This window comes from Lissotriton helveticus, chromosome 6 (genome assembly GCF_964261635.1).
Source record: "Lissotriton helveticus chromosome 6, aLisHel1.1, whole genome shotgun sequence".
NCBI lineage: Eukaryota > Metazoa > Chordata > Amphibia > Caudata > Salamandridae > Lissotriton > Lissotriton helveticus.
The window spans coordinates 2,039,991,488-2,040,012,872 of NC_136067.1; the positions used below are offsets into that span (position 1 = coordinate 2,039,991,488).

General features: G+C 45.2%; 1 protein-coding gene across 1 annotated transcript in view; it reads left to right on the top strand.

The window, feature by feature from the left end:
* The window catches only part of TMEM214 (transmembrane protein 214), a 418,213-nt gene that overhangs the window by 360,187 nt on the left and 36,641 nt on the right, over positions 1 to 21,385 (top strand). Inside the window, exon 16 of the mRNA XM_078650054.1 lies at positions 5,470 to 5,621. Coding sequence (XP_078506180.1) covers positions 5,470 to 5,621 — 152 coding nt within the window. The remainder of the gene's footprint in view (positions 1 to 5,469; positions 5,622 to 21,385) is intronic.

Genomic DNA, 21,385 nt, shown 5'->3' on the forward strand with positions numbered 1-21,385 from the left:
CACCCATCCTCGCCCCTCTGCGAACTGACTTCTAGGGTTAAGGACTTCCTTTCAGGGCCTTTGTTTTGTGCACCAGTGATCAGTGTCTTGCATGGCTCTGCGCTTCTGGCGTGGAAAGTAGTGTACAGAACTGATGTCAGCGCGCGAGGGTGGCATCTAAGAAGCTGCCGCAACATCATCCCGGCGACCACCACCACCACCCCGGCGACCACCACCACCACGACGACGAACGCAGAGCCGACCGACGCCACCTTTCGACACGCAGGGGTACTGCTGACGTAAAATTCTCCAGATCCAGTATAACACCTGGGGGTAATTCTAAGGTTAGGAATCTATAACTAACCTATGTTTCCTACAGACATATCGTTACCGAAGGTAAGTAACTTGTTCTTCAGCATCAAGACATTCGACATCAGCATACATGGCACTGAAAACCAGCATTTGCAATGCAATAAGTCTCACATTACTGAATGTTTGAACTATTGGTGTTGCTAATAATACAACGCCAACAGCTCAAACTTTCAGTAATGCAAGACCTATTGCATTGTAAATGCATTAGAGTGAGACAGCACACAATGATCCAATAGCAATTACTAGTTGAAGACCAATCACACATAGAACATTAGGTATTAATACTGCAATTATTTACAATTATACAGAAGGCCCATGGCTGCATTCAGCACATGAATGTCACAATTCAGACTCTTTAGAGAAGTAATACCTTACAGCAGCTGTTTTAACGGAATGTTCCTGATTTTTTTTTTTTTAAAGGGGGGTGCCAGAAATGTTGGGAAGGGAGGCAGTATCCTGAATCCAGGTCGTATGAATGTCACTTCATTGTTTAATTGAAAGAAAAAAAGCTCATCTATAACCAACTCCTAGACAAGGCTGCAACAACATTCTTCCAGCTAAGCAAGCTGAGGAACAAGGGATGCAACTACTGCAAATATATAAAAAATAAAGGATACCCTAAAGTGTACCATCTGTACACTACATAAGGACACACAACTGAAATGCGGTTGCTTTATGTAATGAGAAGCATTTTATTGCAGTGATGCAGAGTAAACACACACAGCGTCCAAAAGTGAAAGGCAACTTCAAATGACACAGTGTTCTGCCTGTATTTGAACAACATTTTAGCATCTGGCTACTGCGTGTAAAGATGCAAGTGATTAGGATATAACAGTAACTGCTATAAAAGTCTTTAGACTCAAAGAAACACCAATCACAACAATGTGTTATTCTAATAATGCCCCACTTTGGACTCCTGATTTAGGAAGACGAGGGTTCTTATGTGGCCAGAAAAATGGTCCTAAAAGATGTCGCCAGAATTTGCGCCAGTCATGATAATACTAGATAGGATTTTCAGGGGTAGACATAGGGAAAATAATCGATTTAAAAAAAGTTAATGCTGAAGGGAGCAATTAACTATATATGCAGGGACAAGAATAGATTTTAAAAAATTACATATATATATTTTTTTTTCCAACAAAAATTCATATATGGTTCAAGTAATCACATAAAAAAGTGAAAACAAGCATGACGTGATAAGTGAAGGGGACATTTTTAAAAATAGATTGCATTGACAATATGCATGTGAACTCCTCAAACAATGTATACAAAGTATAAGAAATTCTTGTTGTAGGAGGTGCTCCCAGAGCACTAATTCACTTGTTTTGAATGAGCATTTTCTGAGATACGTTCCTCTAGGGACCGTACATTAATTAAGGAATATTTTCTTATAGATTCATCTTGCTCACATATTTCATGTCCTGAAGATGATCTCTAACCATTGAGATCAAAACGCTGTCGACCCCCTACAACAAGAACTCCTACATTCTGGCTGCAGCGTTCTGCACAAGCTGAAGTCTGCTGGCATGCTTTTCTTGCAGATTCATATAGAGGCCATTACATTAGTCTAACTTTGAGAGGACTAAGGCAGTGATCAGCTTTTTCCTGGATTTGTCCAGAATATAGGGTAGAATCATTCTAAGTGTATGACAGTATGAGGACACCACTGATGAAACTTAGGCTCCGAGGTTTAGTTGGTCATCAATAATAATCCCCAGGTTTTTGTCTTTAAAGGCAGGAATTGGTGTGGCCGGTGGGGGGTGGGGGGACAAGTAGTTCTGGCCACCAAGTTGGTGACCAGGGAAGAAAGAGGTTCCCAAATAATATCACCCGTTTTCCTCGAGTTGGGCTTGAGGTAGTGTTTGCTCATGCAGAGACTAACTGCTTTGATACATTCTTGAAATTGGAGCAGTCCAGACAGGTCGCTTTTGTAGGCTATGACTGCCAATTTTGTGTCTTCGGCATAGGAGGTAAGATCCAAATTAGAACTTTTAATGGCTCGGACCAGTTTAGACACACAGACATTGAAGAATTGGGCTCAGCGATGATCCCTGTGGGACCCCGCATGGCAGAGTGTAGGGTGTTGAGTTGAATTTACCTATTCCCAGAATGTGTGTCCTATCAGAAAGAAAAGAGGCAAGCAAGAAAAGGGCCTTATTCTTGATCCCTATCTCCACTAAACGGTGGATCCGGGTCTTCAACAGTATCAAAGGAGGCCGATGGGTCAAGGAGCATGAGGGCAGCAGATCCCCACCCCCCATCTGTCTAGTGAGGACCTTATGTCTTCCATCACTTTGACCAGTGCCGTTTCTGTACTGTGTCCTTTACTGAACCCGAACTGAGTCCGGTCCAGGATGTGATTAGCCAGGATAAATGTAGACAGTGCAATGGTAATAATTTTTTCAACAACTTTAGAGGGATGGAGAAGGCGTGATATAGGGCGGTAGCAAATTGGATCAGTTGAGCTGAGAGCAGGTTTTTTTTATTTTTTATTAGAGGATAGAAGCCTGTACAATCACGAAGGAAACACGCCTGTGGAAAACATTGTGTTAAAGGTAAAGGTATCAGACAGATTGTTTGTGTTAATATCTGGTGCTGGTTTGAGTACCGGGGGGATGGCGGGGGGGGGGGGGGGGTGCGGGTCAAATGGGCACCCAGATTTAGCTCCCATAAGAAGAGCGCCCACTAGTCCAGGAGAAGTGGGAGTATATTCAGAGATGGGGTTTGTTTTAATCTTTCTTTAACTGGGATGTCTGCTCCTTTGGTGCTGTGCAGCTGGAATTATCAAATTTATCAAAAATGTGATTGACCTCTTTAAAGGTGAAAATTAAGTTATCTCAAAACTGTTGACTGTGAATTGTCTCATTGTACTTAGGAATTGAGTTTTAAGTTTGGTGACTAGGTGATAAAGTTCCTTAGTGGAGTTGAAGGCCTTTTAAATCAACTGTGTATAATAATTACTTTTCTCTTTGAGACTTTTTTTTTTACTTGGTAAGTGCTAAATTATGAGATTTATTTCTTGGATGTCGTAGAGCCTCCTCCAGCTCCTTTCTTTCCTTCTACAGGCTTGCTTTTCCAGCCTAAGACCTTTAGTAAACCATTTTGCTGAAGGTTCCTTCCTGTTGGGGAATGTGTACTTAGGAGGAACTAGATTGCGGAAACGGTCGTTATGCCAGTCTGAATAGTAATTAGATGCTAACTCTGCATCACAAGGGAGTATGGATTGAATATGAGCCAATATTTGGGGTAAAGTATCAGAGTTCAATTTATTCCATGGTCTGCATACAGTAGGCTCAACTGTTTGGGATTGTTGATTTGGACTACTAATGTCAAAAATGATGGCATGGTAGTCTGACCAGATAAGTGGAGATACCTTTATAACTGTAATATGAGGGCTACTGGTAAAATCCCATCTAAAGTATGGCCTGCTAAATGTGTGCTATCCATTATAATCTGATTGAGCCCTAGACACTTAAAAATGTCCAAAGGGACTTCTGTTTATCATCTTTTGCTTCCAGATGAAAATTAAAATACGCTAAAATAGGGAAATTATCAGATTGAAGGCTATACCTGGCTAGTAATTGAAAAAAACTGTTTTTAATTACTAGTGCCCGCTGGGCGAAATAAAAGTGTGCCTTTCAAAAAACTGTTTATACTGACTGCCTAAGCTAAACACAACTGCCTCACAGTCATTGCATTGCGTTGCAAATAGCCATCAACTCACTGCAGTATATTAGAGCTAGGCCGCCACCTCTCTAACTGCCTGTCCCACCTAAAGAGTGAATAGCCCATGGGAACGGCTACCGCAAAGTCTAGGGTATCCTCTCCCCAAGTTCCGGTAATAAAAAAATGCATCCAAGTGTTCGTTGGCAATCAAGTCTGCTAATTCGAACTTGTGTTTGGGCAGGAGGCGGGTCTTAATGCATAATGCAATGTAGGTCCTCTATAATTAGCGGGGGTCTGGTCATGTGAGTTGGTTGAAGGGCATAGGGCCGGGTTTAAAATAGCTTTCTTATAGTTTCTGCACATCAACGCTGAAGAGTTCGTCAGCTAATTCAGATGTAGGCAGATATAATGAGGGTAGCACGGGAGTCGCAGGGGGGAGAGCCTTACCTGACTATTTGATACGGGCGTCTGAATGTGGGAAGAAAGGTCCAGGGGTCCTGGTAGTGGGAGCGGTCTGGGCACAGACGGGCTTGCCTTAGGCGCGCCCACTGCACGGACGCGATCCGGCCTTATTTAAATATCCTCTTAGAGTAGGGCGGCATGTCCTGACTGAGCGTCAGAACACTGTAGTAAAATGACTTGCGAAATCAATTGTGACTTTGAACTTGGGCCCAGCAACCCCTAAAACACCTCCAGGCTCCGTGTGATATTAAGGGAAAATCAGTTTACTCCAGTATTGGAACTCTCATAGATTCACATGCTTGAATCATTTCCCATCATCGAGATGGGAGTACCCGGTATATCAAAAAAGCAATCTTAAATCCATACAAAGCAGAATAAAAGGCCTAGGCCCATTTTAGTTTTTGTAACCCATAACTCTCGTTTTGTAAAAGAGACCAAAAATAATCCTTGAACCAATCAGTTTTCTCTTTTCAATTAGTGTTTTTGGACAGTATTCTTACCTTTCATCTGTAGGATCCATCTTCCGTGCTGGTTTATTATCACTCTGACTTTATTAAGTCAGGAAAGGAGAAAAAGGGTCTCTTGGAAAGAGGCACAATGCAGAGAGAAAAATAATTGATCATTTGTCAAGACTGATCCTTAACTAGTCAACAAAATCTTTATATTGGTCTTTAAATGTACTCCAGAAACTCCTATATCCTTTGCCGGATAGTTTTTCCCTCTGCGTGATTTGTTTGTTATTTGTGTTTACAGTATCCTTTTCCTGCATACACATTTGAGGGGTGTGAGGACTTTATATAAATTTGGGGAGTAAAGGAAGAAATGTACTTGCGAGTGTTGCAAATTGCTTTTTATAGGATATCACTAGTGTTGCTCTTTTTATCCCATGGACTTTCAATTTCTATTTGTTTCTAGTTCATCTTTCTTAAGTAGATGTGTATACTAAAGAATGCTTTTTTCAATTAACTTGTGTTTATCCTTATTTCCCAGCTTCAGTCTAGGATTCCAGACTCACTGATACATGTTTTAGAGTACCTGAGGGAGTTTGTACTATATATTCACCAGGTGTACATACTGCCTAGCATCCAGTATATAGAAGATGCCGTCGAGAGATGGTGGAAGCATTTCTTAGACTCGTGCAAGTGAGTGGTACATTTCTTGCTAAAATATCTTGACTTATTTATGGATAATTGCATTCTCATTGTCTTATGTGTAGAAGTATTACCAACCATTACACTGTATTGAAAAGAATGTCAGTATTCTAAATTGGTGACAACTGATGGCCGAGCAACTTGGTGAACCTCAGTAGTCAGGACCTATGTTCCCTGTAAGGTGCGTGCATGCGCACCTTACACTTTCACATCGCCCAGCACCTCTGCAGGAACGCGCAGCAGATTACGGCATGTAGAGAAAGACTTCTCCCGCTGCTCAATTAACAAGCATTTGCAATGCAATAGGTCTCGCATTCGCGAGTTTAAGCTATTGATATTGTAAATGAAAATGCCTTTTATTTATGTTTTAAAAACCAACATGTAAACAAAAGGCATTTTCATTTACAATGCCAGTAGCTCAAATTCTCGCCAATGCAAGATCTATTGCATTGTAAATGCTTGCGCAGCGCCCGCGCATAATAAATTAGGCGGGCGCCCGTGCATATATTTTTTTTAAAAACAATGCTCTAATGAATGGGCGCTGTGCAACAACAACATGCGCGGTTCCCGTGCATATTAAATTTACCGTGGGCTGTGATCATGCGCGGCGCCCGTGCATATATATATTTTTTTTTAAATGCTAAAATGGGCGCTGTGCAACGGCATCATCGCGGAACCGTGCACCGTGTTTACATTAATTAAGCAAAGAGTTCTTGTTAAGGGCTAATACAAGCTATACAGGAAAGACGGTGAAATGTCCAGTCCTGATGGAAGGTTACAAATGAAGACCAGGCAGTACTAAGGAGGAACTAACAAGCCTATTCATGAATCAAAATCCAGCGTTTACAAAGGGCATTGGCATAAGCCAATGAAAAATAGGGGCGGAGAGTAGGTGGGGCTTCAAGTCCATATTCTAATACTGCATGCCTTGTAGCAGCGCATGCCCTCCCCAGGCTCGACTTAAAAAGAATGCAGCCGCGTGGAAGGAAGTTTTCTGTTCGTGTGCGCGCTGCCAAAGGGGAACTAATCCAGTTGAAACGAGATTCTGCTGGGTACCATCAGTATTCTGATTCGGCCCTTCAGGGTGACAATGCAGCTCTATAAGTAAATATGCTATTGCATTTAACACCTTTTATAAACCCTTTTACTTGAAAGGACTTGACAAGGTGTTAAGTGCATTAACGTGTCAATAGGCTGCAGGGGAGACACAGGTTCTCTATAGGGCTATCAAGCTGGTCTTACAGGCGTGTTTTTTTTGGGGCTTTTGGTGGCCTGTTAAATGGGTTGGTGGGCCAGTTTTTACTGTTGATTTCCCTGATATTACCAGAAGCACTGCCTGCCTGCAGTAAACACAAATGCATGGAGTGTCCCATACCTTGTAAAACACAAACAGTATGTCTTTACGCATTTAAAACGGCCCTTAATTTGCTAAAGTGGGATTCCTTTTTAGCTTTCTCATTCACTGATCGAGACCACTTTCTGCCCATTCCAAACTTGAAGGCACATGCATGGCTTCAGGAACAAGCATTGGCAAAGCCAATAGGTTTCGTCTATGCAATATCTATTGGCTTTGTCAATGTTTTATTAGATATACTGCAGAGCAACACAGGCTTAAAATAAAGGAAAATAAGTGCTCTGATGCAGCCAGTGTTGACTGCGTCATAGCGATTCTTTTACCTCTTTAAGCCATGTTGCATGGCAATCCGTGCTGCTATGCAGTATAGCTAAAAAAGCATTGACAAATCCAAATAACTCTTGGGTATGTGAGTGCTATTTGGCTTTGTTTAATGCTTTTGTGGCGACAGGAGGTTGGAGCAGAGCATAACAGAGGGAAACATTAAAAAATGGGGGGGGTGTTGGCGGAGGTCTCTCCTAAATAAGAAAAACAAATATACTTAATTTAAAATGATATATCAATAAATATATATATATAGTGTGTGTGTATATGTGTGTATATATATATATATATATATATATATATATATATATATATATATATATATATACACACATACATAGACAGCAGGAAGAGGGCAGGCAGGTGGGCAAGCAACAGGAAGGATGTGCAGGTGCACATGACCTTGGCTGTAGTGCACAGAGGACCTTCATTGCTGCTCAAAGTTAAATATTATTAGAGGGACCATTGGTCGGGACCCAATCTGTTGTACAGACTAAATGTACTGCCTTGTGCTTATGACAGGAGTTTTTTTCTGATGCTAACTTGACACTATTGGATGTTTTTGTAGCATTTGCGAGGTTTTTTTGTATCTTTGTTTAACTATATTCTTCCTTTCAAGCAAGTATTCTGACCCTGCTTGTAATTGAGGAACAATAAGTCCGTGTCAATGCTTGCTAGCACTGCTTGTTGTGCACAGTGGCTGCTCACGAAAGTGAACTGCCTTTTTGCAATCGGGTGCACACTTAAACGACCAGAGAGATGCAATCCAATGTCTTTTTTACCTGACAGTGCCTACATATTTGATGCCAAACATAAAACTATTTCTCAGAGCCTTGATGCAAAGTCCAAGAGGAGTCGGCTATCCTCCTTGTACAGATACCATTGAGTGAAAAAATCACGCACAAGAGTAATTGGTATACATCACCTTCTTCCTTCAGGTGGTCTTCTGGACTTGGTCAATTTGATAATCTGAAGCGTCTATTCCTGAGCTCGGCAGATATCTTGGGTACTGTTTCCCTCTTCTCCAAACTCACAACTTGTACTTCCCTTTCAAGCTGCCATTCCCAAGGTCTTTGAGGTCATTGACCAGGCAGCTTCCGCACCCTCTTGTGCCTTTATAGGGTATCCATTGAAAGCTTAATTTGCAAACCTTCTCTGCTGCTTCAGCCTCTGCACAGACTTTTCCCAAAATGAAATTTAAAATGACACCTTTTACAATACTCTGGCAATTTAAATTCGCCATCTGTCCCACTTGCTGTGTTCTAAAAGAAGCCATGCACAACAATGCCTTTCATCGCAGGTCTGTTTGGTCCTTTCATAGCAGTCTGAGAAGGATACAAAATGAGTAAATGGGGAAAAATCTGCAGGAACACAGTCCCAAACTTACTCCTAAAGCTAATTCCTTTCTTCCTTTCAAATTTTTGGGAATATTTTTCTGAGTTCCGTTTGGATGATGGCTGAGGATGGCAAATTATATCCAATTTGTCTCTGACCTGTAAAATGTGAATGAGCTGGCATGTCCAGTGATGTCTTTCCTCCTCTTCATGTGATTAGTACAACCGCTGAAACACTGGAAATAGAACATTTGTAGCACGTGGCTGTAGATACATATGCTCTACATACTTCTGCTATCGTGTTGGGTTGAACGTTAGCAACTTGTTTTTCTTCAATAACGTTTACAGTCACATGATTTGCTGTGACTCCTCCATTGGACCCCAATGCATCAGGACAGCACTTCACCTCAGATTGTTTTCTTTTCTTGTCCGTTTCAGACATTTGAGTGCCAGGTCCAAAATGGACACTGTCCTTGTTGAATTAATCCATACCAGCCTCTGAGTTCTCGATCCCAACAACATCGAAAACAAGTGATGCTCATCCTGCGCTCAGTTGGAGAATGTTCACTGATACCCAAGCACCTTTTTTTTGAGAGACCACGTAGATGACTGTTCGCCATACCACGATCAACATCCCCAACTACTGGTATCGATGGGACTTACACACTTCAAGGTTTTATTCCAGAGAATGGCTGTTGGTGGGGGCTGAGAGGGATTGAGGGTAGAGTGGGTTGGGTTATAGAGCTGCCACTTCGTTTTGCCCTAGGTGCAATGCTTAGCACCCCTGAATATGTAACCACTGTCACTGGTGTACGACGCGGACAGCTTTGACAATTGCCAAGCCTTTAGTTGCAAGAAGACCCTCTCATACGGCTGAGGAAGGAGTTGGGTAAATCACATGATGTAGGGAGTTTCTGGAGGTTATCACTGCATCGTAGCACCCAGGGAGGATGAGGCAGGCCTGTTTGGCTTTGCAGCCAGCCAGAGGAGCAGGAGGCCAGAAATATGTCTTGTGATGACTTTGAAGTATAGGTTGAATGAGCCCTATCCGCCAGCTCCGAAACAATCAGACCAAAAACCAGGTCCACGCTCTAACCCAGTGAAGCAACGAGGTCCGTCTTCTCGACCCTCTCATCTTCCAAAGACTGAGGTAGAGCATCGCTCCCAAGGGAGTCCGGTATCGAACCCAGGGACCGACCTGAAAAGGCACCAACCTTCGGGTCCAGCTCCAACAGGGAATGCTCCTCAACTCAGAAAGCCTCGCTCAATGCCAGCAACGCTCCACTGAAATGTGCAATGCCAAGCCCACCTGTCATCGCCCCCCCCCCCCCCCCCCCCCCAATATCAAGGTGCCAAACACCCACCATAGAAATCTGTCAAAAGGCTTTCCCATCCCAGCATGTAGATCTGCAAGACCAAACCCTCTACTGTGAGGTCCTACACAACTGAATGATCTTAGTAGCTGCCAGTGATCTCCGAGGCAAAAGAAGATTCTCATCCACTCCTCAAAGGAAAGATTTTTGACAAGCCCCCTGAACCCGAGCTCACATACATACACTTCAACGTCCCCAACAATGAAAGTTAGCCTTTTGAGGAAGAAGTCAACTCTCCAGCCTCCTACATCACCAGGGACCAAAAGGGCCCCATCACAGTTGCCACCTCCATGCTCTCAGATCTCCATAGCCATACTCTCCACAATCCCCTCCAGAATCTCTCCACTCAGATTCAAACCCTGGTATTCCTCATCACCCAAAGGACTTGTACTTTGAGCGTTTAGTGCCCAGGGGTGATATTGACTTATGGAAAGACTACATGGTAGATCCCACAGATGGACCTACACCGTACCCCATCCAACCCTCCACAATGAATGACGCCACAGCTTATTGTGCAGAAATTCAGAGAGCTGCCCACTCTCACAAGGTAAAGAAGTGAGCGTCCAGGATGAGGATGATTTCCTCGTGGATTTCATACCTACTCTGGATGGCACAGTGTAAATTTGGTTCTCTTCCAGGGGATCCTCATCAATAGTCAAAAGCACTGAATAGTCCAGCCCATGTGTGGGGACCCCGTAAATAATAAAATATATATGTATATATACACATAATGAATATATAGACCACAGGAGGGCAAGTATCACTTGAACTATTTTTAATGAGTAAAACACATGAAAACCGCAAAAGAGCAGGCATTGTTAGCCTACAGGCTGCATTGTAAACCAATACCATAGAAAAGTAAAGCAATTGTACAAAAACCTGGCACCGTGCCTTTAAGGCAGCCATGACCCCTAGCTACCCATCATGCCTCGGGGGTGAGAGTTAGGTCAGTTGTTCTTTCTGGCTCCTTCAGTCAGGACCCTGGAATTCGAAGCTGTCTTTTTTGATTTATTTTTTTGTCAATTCTAAATTTATTGTAGTTTTCTACCTTTCACTCAATGTCTTTTTGACTTTAGAGTAAGGTGTAACCAGTTTTTTGGCAATAAGTGATTTATTTTCTGTTAGAATGCCTTCACTTTTTGATCCTTGCCCTTCCTGTGGCAAGAAGAAGGCGAGATCAGACACATATTGTGTGTGTATCATCTACCTCCCTGATTCTCGCTCTCCAGAGACCTGTCAACATTGTAAAAAGCTGTCCAGGTGAACTCTCAAGTACAGAGAGAGGATTAGTTTATATGGACTCTCTGAAAGAGGTAGGTCTCCTATGAGACAGAAGACCAAGAGAACAAGATCGATGTCGAGAGGCAAGATACCGGTCTGTTCACCTTTGGCGTCTGGATCGGCGTCGAACTTACCAGCGGCGAAGAAGCAGTCTTCGGAGGTGCACAAGCATCATTCAACCCCCCAAGACCGAAGACTGTAGTTTCAGCGTTGAGTCAGGTAAAAGACACTCCATTGACATCAACCAGGCGACGTTCAACGTCGAGTAGCAGGTCTCCGTCAGCGTTGGTGCAGCGGCCAGGGCGACTGGCGCTGGGGATCATGGTTCGATCCTCTGCTCCACCGGCAGGGGTCTGCCCAGCACCATGTGACTCTGGGCAATAGCTCGCTTAATCTTTCCGATGGCCCCCAGCGCCTTGACACCTTCGGGTAATTGTTCACGCTTTACAAATACTGGACGTCGAGACAGGACACTCAGTCACCGCACACCCTTGAGCGGTCGACCTCGAGGCACAAGTCTCCATCGAGATCTTTTCATAGATCATCGACGTTGAGGCATAAGACGCCGTCTCCAACGTCCGAAGCAGAGGACTCTGTTGGCTTTGTCCCAGAGAAGGTCGACGTCGAGGCAGAACAGAAGACTCCGTCGACAGCATCACGAAGACGGCCGGCTTCGAGGCAGCGGTCACCGCCAACAGCATCATGAAGACGTTCGACATTGGGACAAAGGCCTCCGTCGAGGCAGAGGTCTCTTTGGACGTCAAGACAAGGGACTCCGGCGTCAAAAATCAGACGTTCAACGTCGAAGCACAAAACTGCTACAGGCTCACATTCAGTGAGTTTTTCTCCTTCTCCATCACCAACGTCGAGGGCAGAATCTCACTGCACGTTATCAAGACATTCTTCTTCTTCCTCAAGGTCCCTGGTGGTCATTTTGACGTCGAATAGCCCGGCGTCTTCACCTGCAGGCCCTGTGCAGCTGAGGATCCTTGCAACGGAGAAGCAGAAATCTCCATCTGCGCATCGCCCACGTTCACCTGAGGCTCCTGTGCAGGAAAAGAGGCGAAAATCTCCATCTGTACACCTCTCGCCCAGATGGTTGTTACCTCTGCATCACTGGCAGCAAGCTGAAGCTGCACAATTAAGAGGTGTTAGGACTATTCCAGCCCTCTTTACAAGTCTCCTCTAGCGTGACTGGTGCAAGTGGCAGATCTCTCTCGTACTACTCCATCGAGGGGTAGGGACCGCAAGCATACTCCCTCTTCAAGAAGGAGATCCAGATCTCGAGGAAAAAGGAGAAGACACAGGTCTCCAACATGTTCACCCTCTTCCACCCATTCCTCGAAGAGGGACTACTCCCCAACTCTGACAGACAGCCCACCATCGAGGATCTCTTCATGATGTTCTATCTAGAGGGGCAAGCTAATTAAACATCGCTATGCCCACTCAGCAGAGCTCATCCTCCCTCATCTTCGAGACTTTGCATCAGAGATCATCAGCCAAGCCATTGCCGGGTCTACTCCAACCTGTGATGGACATCTTTCTTACACCGGCGACTCTCAAGACCATGCCAGCGAGAATCTTGACGAAATACAGACCCCCAGAAGAAGACCCTTAATTTCTCAGATCTGATCCTCCACCAGATTCTGTTATTGCTGCGTCTAAGAAAAGGCATGCAGTAGCCTCCTCATCCTCAGTTCCACGGGATAAGGAGAGCAGAGCACAGGATGCCTGGGGGAGAAAGTTATGTGTCAGCCTCCATGATGAAGGTTTTCAGTGCTTCAGCTCTGTTGGGGTATCTATCCTTCTGCGAAAGTCAACCATCGAGAAGGTTCATATAGCGCAATGAGGTCAAGTACTGTATTCAAGAGACTTCCTTGTGAGGAAGAAGGCTACAAAATCTGAATACAGACCTATTCTAGACCTTCGGACACTCAACAAGTCCATTGAAAAATAAAAGTTTCGCATGTTGGATCTTCATCAAATATATCCACATCTGCACCAGGGAGATAAGATGTGTTCGCTGAATCTGCAAGATGCATACTTTCATGTCCCGACCAGTCCTCGTCATAAAAAGTTCCTACGATTTCTGGTGAGATCTTCCCATTATCAGTTCAAAGTGCTGCCCTTCGGGTTGAAATCAGCTCCCCAAGTGTTCACAAAGTGCATGGCAGTAGTGGAAGCCGCTCTACGACGCAGGAGCATCTTTGTGTACCCCTATCTAGACGACTGGCTCCTGAAAGGTCCCTCCCCCCAGAGCGTGAGGTATCATTTTCAACAGTGTCTAGGCCTTTGTCGGCAGCTGGGTCTCCATGTCAACTTCGAAAAGTCGACTCAGCAACCCACGCAAAGAATTCATTATCTGGGTGCGACAGAGTCCGCAATAGGAAAAGTGTGTTCGAGGCATATGAGCTGCAGATTGTACATTTAGCAATAGATCGCCACCTGGTTTTGGGCTCGGATGATTGCAGGTTGTTGTTATCTTCTTGGAAGAAGTCTTTGTAGTCACGAGATAGGTGACTCCTCCCTTGGACAATACTGCGCATGGTCATCGGCTCCATCCCCAGATTGTTTTTTCCGCCACTGGGTTCGGATGAAAGTTTTCCGCTCCGGCTAGAAAAGACTCTTTTCGGCATTTTCGAAGCGTGAAACTTTAGACAAACAACTTTCGACATCGAAGACACTTTTCGACATCACCAGCTACATCCCGGGGCGTCGACGCGAGCCGTTGAGCCTATCGGCGCCATACGGCCTACGCCTCATGGACAGAACTCCATTCAAGAGATGCCCGATATGTCGAGGAAAATTCCCTCATAGCGACCATCACGAGGTTTGCAACCTCGGTCTCTCGCCAGAACACGACGAGTCGACTTGCACAGCCTGTGCCTCCTTCCGATCGAAAAAGACCATTCGGGATCGGAGGGCCCGTCGACACGAGATGAGGAGATCAGCGCCAGCACCGGAGGCCATCTTTGAGGAGGAGATCGTCGAAGAAGACGTCTCCGAGGACGAGAACCCATTCGAAGATATCTCCGAGGACGAGGCTCCACTCGTCGCCGAGGAAGACTCACCTGATATCCAGATCATATCGGGAGCAGAGGACTCGGACGATTCGATTCCATCTCGACAACCCGTGAGTACCTCTGCCCCTGCACAACAGACACTGCCCAAACCAAAGGCAACGGTCAGTACTCCGCCCATGGGGCCCAGTCGAGACAGAAATTTACCCTCCGACGCCCCGCCTTCCGGCTCGGCTTTGAGGAAAAAGACTACGCCTTCCGGTGCCTCGGCACTGAAAAAACCACGTGTGCCAATTCCACCTCCTCCATTGGCACCAAAACATCCTTCGACACCGAAGGACTCTTCGGCACCGAAGCTAACACACCCTTCGGCGTCCATAGACTCGTTGGCACCCAAACTTAAACAGGCATTGGTGCCGAAACCAAAAACAGTAACGGACCCGAAAGCTTCGACTCCGAAACCATCCGGCTCCAAAAACAAAGACGGGAAGATAGACTCCGGCGCAACAGGCCCAACAAAACCTGTCTCCACGCCGAAATCTTCGATAACGGTACCAAAGACCACAAGGCCTGATACACACAAGCCTAAACCACCTTCGGCACTGAAGAAATTGCCACAGGACTCAATAACTCCTCCTAAGGCAAAAAACACTAAAGAACCACTATTTGCACCGAAGAAATCGGCGCCGAAGAGGATTATACAAGAGGAAGAACTATTTAGACCAGATCCAAAGCAGAAAAAGGTCTATATCAATCCAAAAACTGGACATGTGGAAGCAATTCCACACAAAAAGAGACCAGCAGACACACCACTCCCAACTGTGGTTCCTGCCAAAAAGGATTGTGCAACATCTCCAATGCACCCTTCCTCTCCTTCACCTTCTTCCTCTCCTATCACTCCATATATTGAGCCTATAACTTCTCCTGCTCAATCTCCTGCATCATCACACCACACTGACGAAGAGTATGACTTAGGTGGGGAGGATGATGTACCAGAGACACATACATACCCTTTAGATGAGGATGAGGATGTCAACCCAGAATATACCAAAGAAGATGATGCATATAATTTCCAACCAAATAAAGCACCAGACATCCCTGATCCTCAGTACTACCCAACAAAACCTTCCCCTCCAGAGGATAGTATTGGGTTCAATCATCTACTAAACAGAGCTGCACTTTACCACGGATTTCCAATGCACTCTGATGCCATTGAGGAGGATTTCTTATTAGACACTTTTGAGCAGTCACAAAGATCTACTCAAATACTACCTATGATCAAAGGGGTCATTAAACACGCTCCAGAGATTTTTAAAGATCCAGTAAGGTGTAGGGTACTAAATCCAAGAATAGAGAAAAAGTATAGACCAGCACCAGCAGATCCGATGTACATTAAGGGACATCTACCATTGGACTCTTTAGTAGTGTCAAATGCACGTAAAAGAGCCAATTCCCAGACTTCTGGTGACACACCCCCGCCTGACAAAGAATCAAAAATCATTGATGCGTCAGGGAAACGGATTGCTGCACAAGCAACAAACATATGGCGCATAGCAAACACACAAGCCTTACTCTCACACTACAATAGGGCTCACTACGACCAACTAGAAAAGTTAATGGAACATCTACCAGATCAATACAAAGATCAGGCAGCAGAGCTCTTACAGGAAGGCAAACTAATATCTAATGCCTCCATTAAATGCGTACTAGATGTAGCTGACACAGCATCCAGGGCAGTTAACACCAGTGTTATCCTCATACGTCATGCATGGTTACGCATTTCCGGTTTCAAACCAGAGGTACAAACTACCATCCTCAACCACCCCTTCAATCAGAACCAGTTGTTCGGGCCAGAGGTAGATAATACACTAGAAAAAATGAACAAGCATTTACAATGCAATGGTCTTGGCATTATTAAAGGTAGAGCTATTGGCATAGCTCATTATATTTTTAAAATCTTAAATAAATGGCATTGTCACTTACATTACACACACACACACACGCACACGCACGCACGCACGCTCACACGCTCACACGCTCACACACACACACGCTCACACACACACACACACACACACACTCTTGAGCTCACACACACACACACACTCTTGAGCTCACACTCCCCCCCTTATCTACCAAGACAAACACAAAGCTGTGTCCCTCCGCGCACACCCTCATCCAGCCAAGTGTCACTTATTTAACTTGTCCCAAAAGATTTCCACCCACACCTAAAAAAAAAAAAAAGTAAGGGTGCTAATTAGCATATAGGTGTGACATAGCTGCTTTCCAGTCCATCACTGCCTGGTGTGCAGTGTATTCACCTAGGAACCTTTAGGACTGGGCTGCTAGAATTGAACAGGTGTATTAATCTCGTGCTGGTTGCCACGTGCACATATGATCTTGCCACGGAAGACAGCATGCTTATTTCAAACCAACTAGGAGGGTTCATGGCCCACCACTAAGATGTGACCTGCAGGTCAGCAGAGTTTCAGATCCCGGCCAGGTCAAGTCAGCCTTTCATACTAACTCGATGAATACCAAACATTAAACAGTACTATTTTCACACAAATAAAGTTCCAAGTAAAGGGCTACAAATAAATTGCCACAGAACGAATTTGAAAATTCCCTGCCTCAACCATTAGCTGAGAAAGCAGAATTCTTTTATTAGACAGTTTTTTTCTCAAAGCACAAAGGCCAACCATTCGCGTCATTATTTCCTCTGAACCCCGACCGCAACAAAAGGTGAAATTGTGAGCAGTTTCTTTTTCAGAGAAAAAGTGACACCCAGGTCCCCTCAGGCTCGACCTGTGGGCGGGAAGCAGAGGTAATAAAAAGCACCGTGTGAATGCCCTTTGGGAGGACTCGACAGCAAACACTGCAGATATGATAACTGGTGGTGAAGTAAAATGTGACTGCCTCTGACGCCTGGTAAGGGCGCATCCCCTCAGCCTGAGTCGATGTGGGGAAAGCAACGCCCCCCTGCGTCTCTTCCGAATTCTGCACCATTGTTGGAGATGAACATACACACACACACAAACATATCCTGTTCCCACTCACCAAACAGCCATATCCCCCGACTCTCTATGAGAGCGCAACTACCCAGAGACACCCACAGAGACAGGTCTTTTCCAGTCCCCTAGACATACTTTACTCCCACACTCACACCCACCACCATTACTGGAACCCCCATGCCCCCAACACAGCCACTTCCTCCAGGCTATCCACACTAGCTCACGTGGACCAAGGTAGGCAGAGCCATACCGAGGTAAGTCAACACGTGTGCTAGGCACAGATGTCACTCATTTGGTTCCATGTCTCAGACGGCAATGGCAGGCACAAAACGATGGAATGTAATGCAGCCCTACTAATTACTAGCGGCTGAGATTTTCAGGCAGTCGTGGCGCTAATATACATGGAAGCCCAGAACCACCGTCGGAACGGCCATAAATCAGATGCCACTTTCGGTGTCATTTCTGGTTTAGACCCCCCCCCCCCATTGTTTCATCTCTTTAATTCATGTCACCTTCGTCTGGAGCACTTCTATGGAATGTTCCACCGAGGCTACCTGACTACCTTTATCAAATTAACAGGGCAAATTAGCAATGCAGGCTGGCCGTGGGGCTCTGGGACCCGAAGGAGCGTCGGGGGGCTTGTTTAGGCTGCATACTGCCCTCCCCCACACACACACACACCCACACTGCTTGACAACGAGCTTGTGTTTCTTTTACAAACAAGAAAAAATCCCGACAGCGTCAGCAGCGTATATTTCATGACTTAAACCAGGGGACCGACACAGTCTCATAGAGAGGGGCGTCAAACGGCGTGGACTCTGGGGCCGCCGTAGATGGACGTTCAAACTGACCACTAGGAAAAGCGAATTCCCGAAACTTTAAGACTCCAGAACCATGCACGCTTTGGACTGCTTTAGGGCGCGTTAAAGGTCATCTCAAAAGCTCAATAACCCTTAGAAAGGTGAAATGTAAGAGCTTATATAAAACCCCAGGCTGCACCAGCCCACGCCTTAGCCTTCTTACTTCAATTATTACCAGATGTCAGAAACAGCTGGTATTATAGTGACACGGGGCATCAGTTAACGTTTTTGGGGGTAAAAGTCATAACATTTCAGAAATATGGAAGTCACTAAAATGTCGAAAGTATAAACCCTTTTTCATTAACGGGTTAGAACCACACAACTTCGAAAAACTAAACGGGGGCAGAGGCTCGATGCTCACCTTCACTGCGGTGAAAAAAAATGGCGGCCGCAAGCTTCTGGAATTTTTTTAATTCGGGGGCGTGTTTTGCTGTCCTGAGTGACGGACGACGTCACGCGCTAAAGAACAGCAAAACTTACGCCTCCGAAAAAGACGGGGCTAAATTGGAGTGACGCATCTCTCCTCCAATGGCTGGCCTCCGTTTAGGAAGCCAGCCAATGGAGGAGAGACAGGGCAGGGAGGCGGGATCCAAAGCGCTACTAAAGAACATTAATTCTCCGACCCCAGACTGCGCAAGCGCAGCCTTTAGGTCCGAGACCTAAAAAGGACACACACTGCTAAGTCTATGGGTGCATTACAATCTACCCAGACTAGAAGTTCTTTTCGTCACTCCTCTTATAGAGGAGGCTCCAAGCAGACCGGCGCAGATAACACGTCATCTTTTAAAACACATACACAAACCCCCTCTAATAAGGGTTACTTTAGAGGAGGGTACAGAGGCAACAACAATAAGGGAAGAGGTAGAGGTAACAACAACAACCGCTCCTCTTCCACTCCCAAACAGTGACTTCCCTCTGCCTCCCCTACAGCATTCCACCCCTGTAGGGGGCAGATTATCACAGTTCCTACCTGTCTGGAATTCCATCACAACAGACAGGTGGGTAAGACAAATTATCCAACATGGCTACTGCCTAGAACTCACAGCAACCCCCACAAACATACCACCCAGGCAGCGTCCAATGTCCACAGAACACATAACACTGCTTCAACCGGAAGTTCTAGCAATTCTACAAAAAGATGCTATTCAAGAGGTCCCCTTACCGGAACAAGGAACAGGAGTCTACTCCCTGTAATTCCTAATCCCCAAAAAGGACGGGACATTAAGACCAATCCTCGACCTCAGGCCCCTAAACCACTACATTCAATCAGATCATTTTCACATGATCACTTTACAACAAGTACTCCCATTACTACAACAGGGAGACTTTCTGACAACACTAGACCTAAAGGATGCCTATTTTCATATTCCTATACATCCTGCGCACAGGAAGTATCTAATATTTGTCATACAAGGACAACACTATCAGTTCAAAGTCCTTCCATTCGGAGTCACAACAGCACCACGAGTGTTTACAAACTGCTTAGCAATAGTAGCAGCACATCTCAGAAGACAACAGATACATGTCTTCCCTTACCTCGATGACTGGCTCATAAAAGCAAGATCGTTCAACCAGTGTGTACAACACACAAAACAAACGATTCAAACATTACACGACTTAGGGTTTACAATAAACTACACCAAGTCTCACCTAGAGCCTTCTCCCGTTCACCAATATCTAGGAGCTACCATAGACACATCGGCAGCTCTAGCCTATCCCAGTCAAGCCAGGGTTCAAAGCATTCAGAGCTTAGTCTCCCTTTTTTCAATGCCAACACTCTCTTCAAGCCAGAGTGTTCATGAAACTAATAGGCATGATGGCGTCTTGCATCTTCATAGTTCCTCACGCAAGACTGCAAATGCGCCCACTACAAGAATGTCTAGCACAACAGTGGAATCAGGCTCAAGGTCAGCTCACAGACCTGGTGTTGGTAGACAGCCGTACATATCGCTCTCTGCAATGGTGGAACACCAAAAACTTGGCAAAGGGACGGCCGTTCCTAGAACCTGTTCCACAAATAGTGCTGACAACAGATGCATCCCTCACAGGATGGGGAGCCCATCTCCTGCACTATACCACTCAAGGCCAATGGAACAGCCAACAACAACTGCTCCACATCAATCATTTAGAGCTGCTAGCGATTTACCTAGCACTCAAGACTTCAAGTACAAGTACGAAACAAAGCGGTTCTAATCCGGACGGACAATATGACAGCTATGTATTACATACAAAAACAGGGGGGGGGACACACTCTCTGCAACTGTCCCAGCTTGCACAGAACATTTGGAGATGGGCCATCCCTCAAAACATACACCTGACTGTAGAACACCTTCCAGGAATTCACAATCAGATAGCAGATTTGTTGAGTCGTCAATCACAACAGATTCACGAATGGGAGTTGCACCCACAGGTTCTACAACCATTCTTCCAAATGTGGGAGGCACCCACAGATAGATCTGTTTGCCACCCACGAAAACGCAAAATGCCCAACCTTCGCCGCCAGGTTTCCACACCCGTGGTTGGAGGGGAATGCAATATGGATGAATTGGTCAGGCAGATTTGCGTACGATTTGCCGCCTCTCCCACTCATTCCACTAGTAGTGCGCAAGCTCAGACAACAGTCTCTCAAACTAATACTAGTGGCCCCCACATGGGCACGCCAGCCGTGGTTCACCACACCACTAGATCTCTCACTGGTTCCACATCAGAAATTACGGCTCATGCCATCCCTGTTAACACAGAACCATGGAGAAATAAGGCACCCAGAACCAAGCCAACTGAATTTGGCGATCTGGCTCCTGAGGTCATAGAGTTTGGCTACTTAAACTTACCACCAGAATGTATGAATATAATTAAAAAAGCTAGAAGACCCACCACTAGAGCATGTTATGCTGCTAAGTGGAAAAGATTTGCAATATACTGTAGCAACAATCACATTGATCCATTGGATGTTTCCATCCAAAATATTATTCGTTACCTTCTACACCTACAAAGGTCCAACTTGGCTTATTCTTCCATACGACTGCATCTAGCAGCAATTGCAGCCTATTTACAAAATAGACAGCATCTAGCTCTCTTTAGAGTACCTGCGATAAAAGCATTTATGGAAGGATTAAAATGAATAATCCCACCTAGGTTACCACCTGCACCAGTATGGAACCTGAACATTGTCCTTACAAGACTCATGGGACCCCCTTT